Source organism: Poromitra crassiceps (assembly GCF_964638095.1).
Source record: "Poromitra crassiceps genome assembly, contig: HAP1_SCAFFOLD_136, whole genome shotgun sequence".
NCBI classification, from domain to species: domain Eukaryota; kingdom Metazoa; phylum Chordata; class Actinopteri; order Beryciformes; family Melamphaidae; genus Poromitra; species Poromitra crassiceps.
The window spans coordinates 313,712-329,948 of NW_028152226.1; the positions used below are offsets into that span (position 1 = coordinate 313,712).

Consider the following 16,237-nt stretch of genomic DNA (forward strand, 5'->3'; position numbering starts at 1 on the left):
ATTTACAGTAAATTGCTCTCTATTTTTGTATCGGATATACTATAATGTGCAATGATATAGTTCTATACATTATTTTATATATATTATTCATAATATCGGTATGGTGATTTCCATACCCTGTATATCATATAGGCTACTGTATGGAAACTCAATATATTCTGCCTGTGGTCTGCCCATGTTAGCCTCTCTGCCATGTTTGTAAGCAGCAGTGAAAACATTGCAGTAAGAGGGGATAGCTGCTAGCTAAGCTAAGCTAACTGGCCAGCCTCGGTCTGTTTTTTGTATTGTCCATATCGATAACCTGACGATACCAAAAACTGAGACGAGCAATTGAATATGAAAGTCATATATTCAAGGTAATCGCATGGACTGGGTATGTGTGCGTGTACGTGCGCGATGGGTTCTATTCCACTGGGAACTAATGTACTCTCTCCTCCACATCAGGAGTGATTTTGCGAATGTAGGTTCATTGTGGAGGATGTGATGTTAAAATATGTGGATAGAAATGTGTGTTGCAGAATGGGAATGTTCATTACAGTACCTTGTGTCACATTCTGTGTGTGACTATGATGTGAGTCTTTCTCCTCAGTGGGAACGGGAAACGTTTGAAACAGAATTTAGGTTTGGGGGACGCTCTCATTAAATAATATCTTCTCCCCTTACATCATTATCTACTCCTCTTTCACCCTTCTCTCCCCACACTCCCTTGATCCTCTCTCTCTCTCTCTCTGTCTCTTTTTCTTCTTCCTCCCTCCTTCAGAGTGGTGCCATGACAATGGCAACAACTACCGTATCGGCGAGAAATGGGATCGCCACGCGGAGAACGGTCACATGATGAGCTGCACCTGCCTGGGTAATGGCAAGGGAGAATTCAAATGCGAGCCACGTAAGTCAAGACTGGTACACGTACGCGCACACACACACACACACACACACACACACACACAAGTCAAGTCTATTTTAAGCCCTACTTCACAACAAGCATGTCTCGGAGGGCTTTACAGAGAATATGACTAGCTAGGTCTAGCTAAGCACTATTAATAAACAATCTTATGTTAGAGAGAGAAGGGAGAGAACAGGACAAATAGGGTATACTGGGGCTGGGCGATACAATTGAAATCAATATCACGATAATCATAAGGATCTTTCTCGATATCAATATACTGTATATCACAATATGGTTCATGTAAGCACGTTAAATAATCAACTTATTATCATATATTATTATTGCCTAGCAATTATCACACACACACACACACACACACATTTCAATTCATTTTCAATGACAGCTGTCCATTGTTGTCAGGCAGCGCTGATGACGCCCCCGTCTCCGGCAGATTTCCATCCGTTTTGATGGACACAAAGTTCAGAAACAAATAGATACACACGCTGGTGGTTCACACTCATCCTGTATCACAAGTGTTACTGTTAACGTGTCTTTCGTTTGTTATGGTTCCTTAATGATCTCAAATTGGTTTGTGTACTCCAGCATTATTCATCTTGATGCAATATTGTGTCTTTGATGCATGTCCTCCAGATGAGTCCACGTGTTACGACGACGGCAAAATGTACCAGGTGGGAAATCAGTGGCAGAAGGAATACCTGGGAGCCATCTGTACCTGCACCTGCTATGGAGGACAACAGGTGTGTGTGTGTGTGTGTGTGTGTGTGTGTGTGTGTGTGTGTGTGTGTGCGCGTGCGTGTGCGTGTGCGAGTGTGTGTGTGTGTGTGTCAGATTGGACCAGTGTCTTACGTATCTTCCGAGGACATAGTAGAGAATGTGCTGACATTAGGAGTTAGGCAACAGGTTATCTGGTAAGTCAGAGCTTCCATAGACCTCTCTGAGACACTCTGACAACGCGACCTCTGGCATAGTTATGGCACAAGGGATACAGTGAGGTGACATTCATCATGAAACCGTACATTCCCTGAGCTGACCCCAGGTCAGCTCTTAATACATAATGTTGAATTTTCTTTCTCTCTGTGTGTGTGTGTGTGTGTGTGTCAGAGGTGTAGTGCTATCTAGAGAAGTGGGGGAACGCACCTATATGGGGAACACCTGCACACGCACAGGTCCCAACAAAGCGCCCCCCCCCCCCCGCACGCACACACGCTAACGTTCACGCAGCCTATTCATTAATTAATCGTTCGGGGGGCAATCGCTTATATCAACGAATTAAATGAGCAAACTCACGGATTCCTCAAGTGCTGCAAACCACTGTCACTGACACACGACTAACTTGTGTGCTCTATAAACACTGCAGAAGCCCGTGACATTTGCAGCTCTGAAACTAAAATATGTATATGGGCACAGCAGAGCAGACTCAGTTATCAACACAAACAGCTAAACAATCTCTCAACCAGCGATCACACAAGTTGCACAACTGGCATCTGGCGATGCAAATTGCAATGGGGTGATTAACGCTAACTTTTGATTCAACCGCGTTGAAAAGAAACACGCTTTTAACATTGTTTCTTCATGCTTGTAAACGTACCTTTTTAGCAGCTGGTCCGAAAAATTAAAGGATGTTTGGCTGCCTTTTTCATCTTTACTTGTTATAGTGAGGTACTGGTGGAAAAAAAAATATTTTGATGCTGAAAAAGCCAGTATGTTTCAGTATAGCTTTTATTAAACTGAGGTTTCCCCCGCGCTGTAGCTAGTTAAGGTGGAATGTTTCCTTTTCCTTCAAGCCACGAGTTGATGCTGTGTGAATAATTCAGCCCACCTTAAATATAGTTAAGGTGGAATGTTTCCTTCTCTCTTCAAGCCGCGAGTTGATGCTGTGTGAATAATTCAGCCCACCTTAAATATAGTTAAGGTGGAATGTTTCCTTCTCTCTTCAAGCTGCGAGTTGATGCTGTGTGAATAATTCAGGCCACCTTAAATATAGTTAAGGTGGAATGTTTCCTTCTCTCTTCAAGCCGTGAGTTGATGCTGTGTGAATCATTCAGCCCACCTTAAATATAGTTAAGGTGGAATGTTTCCTTCTCTCTTCAAGCTGCGAGTTGATGCTGTGTGAATAATTCAGGCCACCTTAAATATAGGACGAATGACAACGTTGTCAAGTTTCACTCGTTTTATTGGCTCGACATGCACACACACTGACACACACAAAACACCCCTTGGAGAAGTATCGGAACGCCGTTCCCACGCGTTACATTGGGACTACACCACTGTCCTCCTCGCTGTAGGCTCCTAAGCTCCTTCTTCTAAAGTGCTTTGGGCTACACTGTTGTATGAACTGTGCTATACATTTGATTTTAAGCCTTCTATAGGGATTGGTTAATCAGCAGACATTGTATATGTGTGCTTAGAGAGACTTGAAAAGACAAGGGTTCAAATCCCCATGTTGACAACACTCCCTTACTGAAGTGCCCTTGAGCAACACACTGAATCCCAGCCAGCTCCAAACTCTGACTCTCTGAGCTCTCTGTGGAGGGAGGGGAGAGTAATATTTTTATATTATATATAAAAATTATTATAGAGCTTATTTAACTACCAATATCAATGAAGTATCACATTATATTGGTTTTATGCTTAAAACAACAAGCCATTCAGTGGCCACTTGTGTTATAGTACATTATAATATTCCCACAATATAGGGACTTGTATTTTGTCCATGGTACTTAATAATGAGCTTATGGTAGCCTTATAGTATGGTATTTCTTATGTATATTTGCTTTACTCCATTATGCTCGATGATATTTTGAAGCTTTCAAGTTTCCTGTGATGTTAGCATAGTATTCTATTCATTTTGATTATATGAGTATAGTTCTTTATTCATAAGAGTAGCTTTGCTTTCCCTTGGAGTTGAGTGGACTTCAACCCTTCCAGATGTTTATTTATTTATTTTGTAGCTGTAGTTTAGACCCCGGCTTGTCTTTAAGCTCTCCTAAATAGCCCCAAGAAACTTGATCTTCTCAGGTCCTGATCCAACCAGTTCTAGGGACAAACATCTCCGCGCTGCAGCAGCTCTGGCCTGGACTGTTTGTCTGACAGTATTTGTTGGTGATGTTGGAGATGGTCATGCTTCTCAAACTGTTTCTCACAGATGACGAGTCCCTCTACATCCAGCAAGCGGTCATATTCATTGAAGATGCCATACAGGTAAAGGCATGACCAGACGCACACATGCAGTGTTGGGCAAGTTACTTTCAAAATGTAAGATACTACATATTACTAGTTACTTTCATTTGAAAGTAATATGTTATACTTTACAATATTACTGTCTGTGTAGACTTATTTATTACTCTACTTTTGCATTACTTTCACCAAAATAACAGCAGTAGCAGAATGACATCCCCGCCTCGGAAACATGCTGAAAAATAATTTCAACCATCTTGAAGTCGGTGTAAACTGTACAAAATTCTAAATGTTATTGTTTTCCTTTGTTATTGTCATCTAAGTGGTTATTTGCATAAAAACCACACAATTTGATGAGGAAATTATTATATCTTTATTTAAATATGTGCTTTGATATATATATATAAAAAAAAAAGTAACTCAATTTGTAACTTGTGTTACTTGACAAAGTAACTGGTATAAATTACTGCAATCCTATTGGTAATAAGTTATATTACTGAGTTACTGCTAAAAGTAATATATTACATGTAATATGTTACTTTTGTAATGAGTTACCCCCAACACTGCACACATGACATAATATAATGTTTTGACTGGGGTTAGGCACGTCAATGGGTCAAATATATACGGTGCCGATCATAACAATCATAATCATAATATCTAAACAGACTTGTACTCTGTGCTGTTTTTTGTTGAACTTGTACAGTATCGGTCGATCAACCACCGGGTCGATGCCAGATCGCTGCGTCTGTATCGGTGGTACTACTCAAAGATATTCCAGTGGTAAGTTGCAGTCATTCTACTCATTTCTCTCTGTTAGCCTCTAGCTTCTCTGTGCCGTGGTTCACAATTTCTAACAACTGCTCAGGCGGCCAGGGGGCAGGGGTGGTGTTGTTTATTAAATTGTACTGGGTTTAAAAGTGAAATAAGTCTGATTTTTCCTGCCCCATATCACAAAATGACCATAATATATGTTTTACTACACCAGCTGCTGAGTACAGTAAACTCCCCACCCATTGGAATTCCAAGACTGCAACACGTTCACGCCCCTTCCCTGGGGGTTGTCGAAATGCATTCTGGGAAATGTAGGATATCACTAACTGAAGTAGTTATGAGCAGTGTTGGGCAAGTTACTTTCAAAATGTAATATACTACATATTACTAGTTACTTTCATTTGAAAGTAATAAGTTACTTTACAATATTACTTTCTGTGTAGAGTAACTCATTACCTATTACACTACTTTTGCATTACTTTCACCAAAATAACAGCAGCAGCAGAATGACATCGCCGCCCCGGAACCATCCTGAAAAATAATTTCAACCACCTTGAAATCAATGTAAACAGTCCAAAATTCTAAATGTTATTATTTTCCTTTCTTATTGTCATCTATAGTGGTTATTTGCATAAAAACACACAGTTTGATTAGGAAATGATTGTGTCTTTTTTAAATATGTGCTTTGATTTAATCAAATGTAACTCAATTTGTAACTTGAGTTACTTGACAAAGTAACTGGTATAATATTACTGAAATCCTATAAGTAATAAGTTATATTACTGAGTTACTGCTAAAAGTAATATATTACATGTAATATGTTACTTTTGTAATGAGTTACACCCAACACTGGTTATGAGGCAGGTTGAGGGTAAGTGGTCACAGTTACTGCTAGAATGCACATGAACATCAAAGTATAATACAGTAGATATAACATTGCAGACTGTTAATGCAGTATAAGGGCCTGTGTCCACCTGGCGTCTTTTCCTCAGGTCCAGCGTCTATTTTCAATTGTTTCCAATGGGAGGAGAGCGTATGCGAGCGCACACGGACGTGTAGAGAAAGTGCAGAGCGCCCAGCGTCTTTTTTCGGCGTTTTTGTGCGCCGACTCCCAGCGCTTCCAGCTGAAAATATTTTAACTTTTCAGAAAGACGCTGGTGTGGGCTGCTCCTTTTCTGGTAACTAATCATATGGAAAAACTATCGCAACAGAGACAGAACGGCTCAATTGTGGGAGCAGATCGGCTAGACACTTAATATTTCTGGTGAGTGTTGTGCTTACTGCTTTTAATAGCGTAGCCTACCTGTGTTGTTAGCTTGCTAGCTGTCAGCTATCAAGCTGAACTAACGTTACTTGCAGACTGCTTCCTTGTATATTGTGCGCTGGGATCAGCGTTCCCCAGCGCACTCCCAGCTTTTAACGTCGGAAAAAGAAGCTAGGTGGACACAGGCCCTAACAGTGTACGAAGATTTGTCTTTTAAATCCCCTGTAATCTTTACCATAATCCTTTTTGAAGTCACTTATGCTTGAGTTCTATCTGAATAACGCTGTGTGTGTGTGTGTGTGTGTCTGTGTGTGTGTGTGTGTGTGTGTGTGTGTGTGTGTGTGTGTGTGTGTGTGTGTGTGTGTGTGTGTGCGCGTGCGTGCGTGCGTGCGTGCACATTGAAAGTACCGCAGCTGTGTCTTTAGTATATACTGTAAATCACAAATGATTTATGATAGTTATTTGCTGATTGTAGGATATTTAATCATGTCCTTAATGGAACACATCCTGCAGTTGAGAACGAATCTCGCATTCCTCATGCCTCAATTTACAATACTACTCCCAATTACTAACATAATTGACCATTCATGAAGTTGTGAAGTCTTAAAAAGAAGGAGAAGGTTAAACTAACTTTGAAGAATGATATCAACCCCATTAAAACTTTTTCATTTGCATTAAAGACCGTATTTACACATAACCAGCAGTTAATGTGTGCAAGTCAAATCTAAACCTGCTCTTTGACTACCGTAAATTCCGGACTATAAGGCGCACCGGTCTATAAGGCGCACCTTCAAAGGTGACTATTTTTTTCTTCTATAAGCCGCACCGGTCTATAAGCCGCGGGTGTTTTGATGTTTAATTACCATATGTAAGGCTTCGTGCACAGAGGGGATTGTCGGGAAAGAGATGGCTGTTTGGGGAAGCTCCCATTTATTAACATTTCAACAAAACAAAAGTCAGGTCACTAATCCCCAGACAAAATCACACATTGTGGTATTTTTTGTTTTTTTTACAGTGCACACAGTGTCCGCGGTGTGGTGAAAAGAGGGCAAGAGAGGAAATTAAAACAGAAGTGGATTTATAGTTAGAAAGAGTGCTAAAGAAGAGAGAATTCCGTTTTTTATTTTTTTATTTTAGTTACTCACAGTACTATTGACCAGTCCAACTCAAAAGATATTCGGCAGTTTCACTTTGAGCTCTTGTTCCGCCGCTGTCCAGCAATGGTTATGACGAGTCTCGCTGGGTACAGTACGCCAAAGCGATATCCATTGACTCGATGATGCTGTTGTATGTTGCGCGTTTCTGTTGCACCAACGCGGAGAGGTCCTGCCGGACGAAAAAGCGCGTACCCTCCCAGGTGAGGGGCTTCTTCCCCGCAGCCTGGAGGATGAGTTGACGGTCGGGCCAGCGGAGTAGGCAGATGAAGATGGCCCTCGGTGGCAGGCCGGGGTCTGGACGTGGCCGAGGCGCCCGGTGTGCCCTGTCCACCTCTGGTGGTTTCTCGCCTTCCTTCAGGTCCAGGATGTAACACAGGATTTTGCCACGAAAGCGTCCATGTCACCAATCTCAGCTCCCTCTTTTACATTGATCAGGCGAATGTTATTTATTTTACTCCTGCTGATTAAGTCATCAACCTGCGTGTGCAGCGTTTCGATGTTTTTGCATTTTATCCACTTTCGGACTCACTGTGTTGTTTTTGTCCTCCAGTGCGCTGATGCGCTTTTTTTAGAAACTCTGTTCACGGTTGCATTATTTTCTTTAGTGAGTGAGTGGATGGACTTCTGCACGTTTTCAAACTTGTTTTCAAGCTGCTCAAACCTCTGAGCGATGTCGGACTTAATCGATAGTGTTTCACGGAGTAAAAGTTTAGCCCAAGCCGTGAATCTCCAGCCTCCAGCAGGTGAGTCATTTCCTCATTCATGGCGGTGATTGCTTCTTTCTTTCTTTCGTCTTTTTCTTTCTGCTTACCTGTGTTGTGTTATGTTATGTTATGTTATGTTATGTTGTTAAAAGAGGGCAAGAGAGGAAATTAAAACAGAAGTGGATTTATAGTTAGAAAGAGTGCTAAAAAAGAGAGATTTTTTTTTTTTTTGGGAAAAAATCCATAGATAAGACGCACCGTTATTTAAGCCGCAGGGGCCAAAAAAGGCCAAAAAACGGGAAAAAAGCAGCGGCTTATAGTCCGGAATTTACGGTAGTTTCCGCATCAAGTTGAGTGTCACTCAGAAAGAATACGGTATGTTCCGATGTCCATCCCATCGCTGTCTCCCCGCCCACTGTCCCCAGGGGCCTGGGTCTGACCATAGCGGTGGTGTTGGCGCTGGCGTTCGTGGAGCGGCCGTCGTCCATGTCGTTGTCCTCGGACCTGCGGCTGGTGGCGCCGCGCTGGCAGCCTCCCTGTGGCCTCACGGAGAGCATCGAGATAGTCTGCCTCCTCATCTTCTCCCTCGACCTCGCTGTCAAGGTTAGTCTGCCTCCTCATCTTCTCCCTCGACCTCGCTGCCAAGGTGGGCCTCCAGATCCAATTCCCTTTCACCTGCCAGACCTTTGCTTCAGTCAGTCTAAATTTGCTCTTGTGGAGAGCAAGGATCGATTGGCAGAACTTTATAGAGAGGCAAAGTGACCGCCTACTTCCTGCTTCAGCACTGTACCAGAGATTTTCATCCGCCATTTATTTCCCCATAGACATTTTGAAAAAATGCTTATAAAAATAGTTTTACTTCGTCAAGCCAAATGGTTCAGCTATATTTAGAGTTGGGAGAGACCATAGAACGTTTCACTCTGACCAAAACTTAAAAAAACTACATCGAAAGAATATTTTCTTTAAATCGGCAATTCTTTTACGTTTTGGTCCGAGTGAAATGTTATGTGGTCTCTCCTGTTTCTAAATAGATCTGAACCGTTTGGTTTGAACAAGTAAAACATTTTTTATAAGCATTTTACGAAATGTCTATGGGAAAATAAATGGCGGAGGAAAATCCCTGGTACAGTGCTGAAGCAGGAAGTAGGCGGTCACTTTGCCTCTCTATGTGAACGCTATTTTTTTTTAAACACACATTCAGGACAAGTGTTCCGTCTGAGCTGATAGTTTGGTGACTTACATTTAATAATGTATCACTTTGACCAACACTTTCAGTCAACGCTCAATAGCAGTTTTCTAAATGTTGGTATCAAATGATATTATGCCACGGTCACATGATTTCAGAAGACATATAAAACCAGCATGACATCTTCTTGTTGCTTCAACTTGGAAGCGTTCCACCTGTTTAGCTGGGTGTCTGGTTAACTGGTTTAACTGGTTACGTTAGCGATCGTACGGTCAACTGTTGTTAAAAAATTTACTTTTGAATGAACCATGAACAAACTATAGTAGATATTGCCCCCTCCTCTTAAGTAGAGTTGATTGTAGATTTGAATATACTTAGATTTGTATTACCTCGAAGTTCAAACTGATAACTTTGATGGATTGCCTGCCATGTTTCCTGCCTGTCTTGATGGAAGTGAAAGTTTCCGGAGCCTACAAACACTTTCTGTGTATTCCTATTTACAGTACTAAAACAGTGGTATTTACAGTGCTAAAACAGTGGTATTTACAGTACTAAAACAGTGGTATTTACAGTACTAAAACAGTGCAAGTAGGACATTGCTGGGCTTAATGCATTATCAGTTGCTGTTCACCTCTGCCTAAGAAATAGTGGCCCCTTCCTCGCCAACTCTGAGCAAAGTACACTGATACTTCATCCATGCCCGACCACTGGCCACCATTATCAAACTGTACTGGGCAGCACTCAAGGGTGAAGGTATAGCTTCCTCCTCAGACCAACCTATCAGATGAATTAAGACTATGCAACTTGGCACAGGTCATTATTGTGTAGTCCTAATTGTTTCTCTATTTTGAACTAGAACCTCACCGCATCTGTGTTTGTCCTCAGAGCTATCTGATTGGCTGGGAGGAGTTCAGGAAGAACAAGTGGCTGATCGGCTACACTGTCATCATCTCGGCCTCCGTCATGGACTGGGTGTTATCCGTCAGCATGGTGTGTGACGAGGTGAGGCTGTGTGTGATGCGGGACACCGTGAACATAAAGCATGAGAGAGGATGAAATACATCAAATAAGTTAAGAGCAATTATAAAATATGGAGTCCATTCCTAAAGTTGATCCTAAAATGTATGAAACTGTGACCTCTCAATTGTACCGATCAGAAAGTGAGAGTGCGGAGACTCATCCGGCCATTCTTCCTCCTGCAAAACTCCTCCCTGATGAAGAAGACGCTGAAGTGCATCAAGAGGACACTGCCTGAGATCGGCAGGTATCTGACACGCACACACACGCACGCACGCACGCACACACACACACACACACACACACACGCACACACACGCACGCACGCACACACACGCACGCACACACGCACACACACACGCACGCACGCACGCACACACACACACACACACACGCACACACACGCACACGCACGCACACACACACACACACACACACACACACACATGCTTTTACTGTCTCATATCACAAAATAACCTGCTGCTGCTCAGATGTCTGGCTTCCAAAACTCATTTTCTAGAGTCTGTACTTTTGAAAAGATTAAAAAAAAAAAGTTCATATTAATTCAAATGGAGTTGATAATACTAGGTTGATAACATTTTCAGTGCAGTTTTTTAATGCAAAATCTGGAGCATTTCCTCCTTCAGTTCACGGCACCAAGACGCCTGAAAATGCGTCTCTGTGTAATGTGTTAGGAGTGACAACATACAACGACACCAACGCCTAAAGCTGGGCTCAGACTACAGGATTCTGACTATCCTAGCCGATTTTGAAATCTGGCTGTGACACGCACTACAGGAGAATCTTCCCAGATTATCTTCCCTAGAATCTCAAACATGCACACACTACAAGATTTGTAAATGTGGCGCACCACGCACTACAGGATATTATTAAGATTATCGGCAGGATAATCACCTTGATGCCCGGCCATACGAACCTGTTTCGTTTTTGGGGTTCCAGCAGTGACCAAAGCGCTCCGCCCCCACCTCACCTCTCTCTCTCGTTTCCTCATTTTCATGCCCGTCTCGCCAAACAAATGAATCTCACGGTAGTTAGCATGCGTGTAAACAACGCGACTCTATTGTCTGTACAAGTGAGAACACAAACACATGGCCTACCAACATATATTTCCCTGCTGCATGTCATGAGATCGGCAAAAGTTTGGATAGACTGGATTGCTTCCCGCAGCAGCAATGCCTTTTCCCCCCACACTGCCTGGCTGATAGACAGGTAGATTACAGCCTCTGACTGGCAGGGGCTCAAAACTACGATATAACAACTTTTTATTCATTGGTCATTCATTGTGATATAAATGAGTGACATTTTCCCCCAAATACTCGTGGTTCTGTGCTGTTGGTATTTGGTAGCCTATAATGCCTGCAGTGCAGCGCATCAAATGAGCCGCGTCAATTAACGACGGGAGTCTCGCGCAGCAGCAGAATGATGTATTCGCGCAGATTTTCAGTCCTAAATATCAAACATGATATGATCGGGACGGCCCCGATGAGGCTTTGAGCAGATCGGGAGGCTTAAGATTGGATCTGCAAACAGCTCACACTACAAGATAATCGGTGCCGAACGTCGGGCCCGACCAAGCTTGGCAAGCTGCCAGGCCAGATTTCTCCTCCGATTCTCGGGAGGGGTGAATCGGGCATAAATCGGCCCGAAAATCCTGTAGTGTGAGCCAGCCTTAAGGCAGGCTTTACTGGTATCAGGAAACAGCTGACAGCCAGCATTTCCCCATACCTGGAAAGCCTTGCATAACAATGAAGTCTGGACAGATGCTCATACAGTATGTGTTCTTAATTTGTGTGAACACCAACGAAGAAGAGCAACACAGCACAGACTAGTCCATTATGCGCACAGACTAGTCCATTATGCGCACAGACTAGTCCATTATGCCTACATGTAGCTAAAGTTACAGGTTTGTTTTGAATCCCTCCCCTCCACTGGCAAAATCTCTAACCTGGCAGAATGACAGGTCACTAAAACTCTGTCCAATGATCGAGTTACTTCTGAGTCATGTGACTTTTGTTTTGCAGACCTGATTGGCTTATAATTTGACAGAACAGTGTGTGAACCTAAAGGAACTAAATACAAAAAATGCAGACCGCCGAACTTCTTACTACAGTCGGTTTAAATCACATTTTACCACTCGTCAAGTGAAAAACCAAGCATCTACTTGAGTTGAGAGCATTCTCACTTCCCCATAGCCTGACCCAACGAGACACATAATGATATACTCTGGCTTCACTGCATAGCCTGACCCAACAAGACACATAATGATGTACTCTGGCTTCAATGCATAGCCTGACCTGTTGTTCGTTCTACCCTGAATCAACCTCAACCTTTTCTGTGTGTGCATGCGTGTACGTGTTTGTGCGTGCGTGTGTGTGTGTGTGTTTGTGCGTGCATGCGTGTGTGTTTGTGCGTGTGTGTTTGTGCGTGCGTGTGTGTTTGTGCGTGCTTGTGTGTGTGTGTGTGTGTGTGTGTGTGTGTGCGTGCATGCGTGTGTGTGCATGCGTGTGTGTGTGTATCTGCAGCGTGATCTTGCTGCTGGCGGTGCACCTCTGCCTCTTCACCATGATCGGCATGCTGCTGTTTGTTAAGACGGAGGTGAGCTCACCTGACCTGACCACGCCCACACCACCACGCTAGTCAAATGTATAGTATATGATGTATGATCTATGTAACTTAGGTTGTGTGTCGATATATCATGTAGCATTGTGACTGTGATGACGCTTATGTGAAGCCCTTTGAGAAATGCTTGTGATAAGGGGGCCATAAACTAATTCAATAATTCCTTTTCAACGTCTCAAATGATTATCTCCATCTCCGTCCGTCTTCTTCTCGTCCTCTCTGTGGCCTCCAGGATCCGAAGAAGAACGGGGAGTGGGAGCTGTACTTCAAAGACCTGCCTCGCTCCCTCACCTCTCTGCTGGTGCTGCTCACCACGGCCAACAACCCAGACGGTACCGCTGCTCCAGCGCTCAGATGATCCAAACACCTAGCGCTTAAATTGGAACTGTTTGATATTCTGTGCTGCTTCAGAACTGAACCACGGTCTTAAAGCCGTCTGTTTTGTCCTGTTACAGTGATGATCCCTGCCTACTCCTTAAACAGGGCCTACTCCATCTTCTTCATCACCTTCAGTGTGATTGGTAAGCATTGATCATTATTGTGTACATCGTCACCGTCATCATCACAAGGAAGACGACCGCATTGGACGATTTTCAATCAGAATCAGAATCCGCTTTATTGGCCAAGTATGTAGACATACAAGGAATTTGACTCCGGGATTCACCTTATGTTCAGACCTTACAGTGGGCCAAATTCTTCCGGGTCCTGTTAACACTTCCGGCGGTCACGGCGCAAAATAAGAGAGTTGTTTTTGGAGCGGACAGTGCAGGGGGTAAAATAAAGAACGTAGCCTACTACTTTGAGCTCGGTACACAGCAAGCAAGCGAGTATCCACTGTTAGCCAGGTCAGATAACGTTATCGTCGACAATGACGAGCACTTTCTTGTAAAACATACCTGGACTCCAACAAAGAAAGCTTCAGATAGTTTTCTCTCCTCCGAGCGCTCGAGCCACTTACGTCCATAAGACCCGCAGACGTTAACGTAATTCCCTGGAATGCGAGACTTAATGAGCCAGTTACATGGCGTTGCATTCTTAGACATTGCCGTTTGCTTTTATTTGGTATGTTACATACAATTGGCTAAATTATTAGTTAATTCAGAGTTACTGCTGATATTGGAGCAGCCAGCCATTTTATTTTATTTTATTTTTAGCCGGAAGTTTTGACGCGGCCACACAACCGGGTCAAATGGGTGTGGCTACATAAGGTGAATACGTTGCTCTCAATGTACTTACAAGGGGAAAAGAAAATATATGCATACAAGCTAAAACCACAAACAAGGACAGCGATCAAAGGTACATAAAGCAAGTTAACTGCTATTTACATTATATACAGTAAGTGTGATGTAGAGTGACCGTTATAAACATGTGTATAGGAGAAAATAATAATAATACTAATTGTATATCTATGTACAGACAAAGTATATGTAAACCACACTAGATTGTAAACAAGGCTATAAGTCAGATATTGCACAGTTCAAGCTGGTTAAAACAATCAATGTTTACGAATGCAACCTCTAGTGGTGGGGTGAGTAAGTGCATGCGTGCAGTGCATACGCCAGAGTCGGGAGCTGTAACCAGGAAGTAGCGGCGACCGTAACAACAGTCTATTGAAATAGCTCGCTGACACATGAGGGTGAAGGGGTGGGATGGGTGGAGCGGTAACTTCCTTGTCTTTCAACTTCCTTGTCACAAGAGACCCTCCTGAAGTCTGTTTTGAACCTTAACCAGGTTGTTTTCGTTGCTTAAAAAAGTAACCGTTAACCGACGTGACATGCTTCAAATTAACCATGTCCCACGTGAGGCGTATGACCTGCACGCACCGTTTCTCTCATCGGTCGTTTTGGGAGTCATTGTAAACCGACTCATTCTGTTGTTTCAGTATGAGGACATGTTGAATACAATAGGGTTTACAGTGTTGTGTATAAAAGGGAATTTCTTCTGCTTCTTCTTCTCCAGGAACGTATTTCTTGATGAACTTACTGACGGCCATCATCTACAACCAGTTCAGGGGATATTTACTGGTGAGTCCCACATCTTCCATCCAGAGGAGATCATGCTGTTGAAGGAACATCACATCTTCAATCCCAGCTTTTTGTGATGCTTTAATTATCCAGGGAGAGTTGAGGCTTCTTCTTCTTCTTCTTCTTCTTCTTCTTCTTCTTCTTCTTCTTCTTCTTCTTCTTCTTCTTCTTCTTCTTCTTCTTCTTCTTCTTCTTCTTCTTCTTCTTCTTCTTCTTCCCCCCCCCCCCCCCTGTAGGCTCCTAAGTGGAGCATAGGGCCGCAGCCACACAAAGCCAACAGGCTCCTATTGCATTTTCTGTAGCAAGTGGGTTCTTCTGGGGTGGGGTTGCTAGCCCCACGCTAGTTTACACAGTTACACACATTCCCACGAATGTCGCAACCTTACACCTCCTCCATGAATTAAAGGGACAGTTCACCCCCAAATCAAAAATACATATCTCTCCTCTTAACTGTAGTGCTATTTATCCATCGAGATCAATTGGGGTGAGTTTTGGAAATATCGGACTAAAGAAAATATTTCCCTGATGAAAGTGCTCACAAAAAGGTCTGTGGCTTATCTTGAGTAACCGGGGAATGATTTCTGGAGAGGCATTATTGTTACGTTTTTCAAAAGTAATTTTTGGGGGCGCTTTGAGCACCACAAGCCGAGTGCCACCCAGTTCCATTGTATTGGAGAGAAGGCAGACATCTCTATGGCCGATATCTCCAAAACTCGCCAACTCACACCAAAACCATCTATTCTAGATGGATAAATAGCACTACAGGTAAGATCTATTCTAGATGGATAAATAGCACTACAGGTAATATACAGGTAAGAGGGACAATATGTCTTTTTGATTTTGGACATAAAACAGCTGATCTAACCCGTCTGTCCCTGCGTGTTGATGCAGATGTCAGTCCAGACGTCCATCATCAGGAGGCGGCTGGGAATCAGAGCTGCTTTCCAGGTCCTCAGCTGCCAGGGGACAGGCCGTGCTGCTATGTAAGACACACGCACGCAGATTTGACTAATTAGAAGGCTATTTTATCACATTTTCACAAGTTCTTACATTAGCGGTATGTGGCATTGTCAGTTGCAACCAGGAGATTTTGGAAAGAGACTTTCTCACACTGGTCCAGAAACTGGAGAGTATGAATTTTAAACAGTTACTTCTGCTTAGTGCAGCTCTAATGAATGCTGTAGCGAAAGTAATTAACATAATGTCATTACAGTCTGATGGAATAAACAGTAACATAGAAATGGAGTTCAGTCAGGAGCACTCGTATAGTCACAAGATAAAACCATATATAGCAACAAATGGTAACACAATTTGGTGGCAAGCTGCTCCCTGTTACGCAGCTGACATGCTGAAGGTCAGAATATGAACCAAACACGAGTGGTGTAGG

General features: G+C 43.0%; 2 protein-coding genes across 2 annotated transcripts in view; both read left to right on the top strand.

The window, feature by feature from the left end:
- LOC310770629 (two pore channel protein 2-like) overlaps positions 1 to 16,237 on the top strand; it is a gene marked incomplete at both ends in the record, with an annotated part of 51,436 nt that overhangs the window by 7,487 nt on the left and 27,712 nt on the right. The window contains 7 exons of the mRNA XM_083663373.1: positions 761 to 886; positions 1,576 to 1,644; positions 4,053 to 4,108; positions 4,791 to 4,867; positions 8,409 to 8,586; positions 10,055 to 10,171; positions 10,327 to 10,433. Of these exons, the coding sequence (XP_083519499.1) occupies positions 761 to 886; positions 1,576 to 1,644; positions 4,053 to 4,108; positions 4,791 to 4,867; positions 8,409 to 8,586; positions 10,055 to 10,171; positions 10,327 to 10,433 (730 nt within the window). The remainder of the gene's footprint in view (positions 1 to 760; positions 887 to 1,575; positions 1,645 to 4,052; positions 4,109 to 4,790; positions 4,868 to 8,408; positions 8,587 to 10,054; positions 10,172 to 10,326; positions 10,434 to 16,237) is intronic.
- On the top strand, positions 12,751 to 15,837 carry LOC310770622 (two pore channel protein 2-like; the record flags this gene model as incomplete). Its single annotated transcript, XM_083663369.1, has 5 exons — positions 12,751 to 12,802; positions 13,059 to 13,158; positions 13,282 to 13,347; positions 14,786 to 14,850; positions 15,742 to 15,837. Exons 1-5 carry the CDS (start codon positions 12,770 to 12,772, stop codon positions 15,835 to 15,837), a joined length of 360 nt encoding a protein of 119 aa, XP_083519495.1. The 5' UTR covers positions 12,751 to 12,769.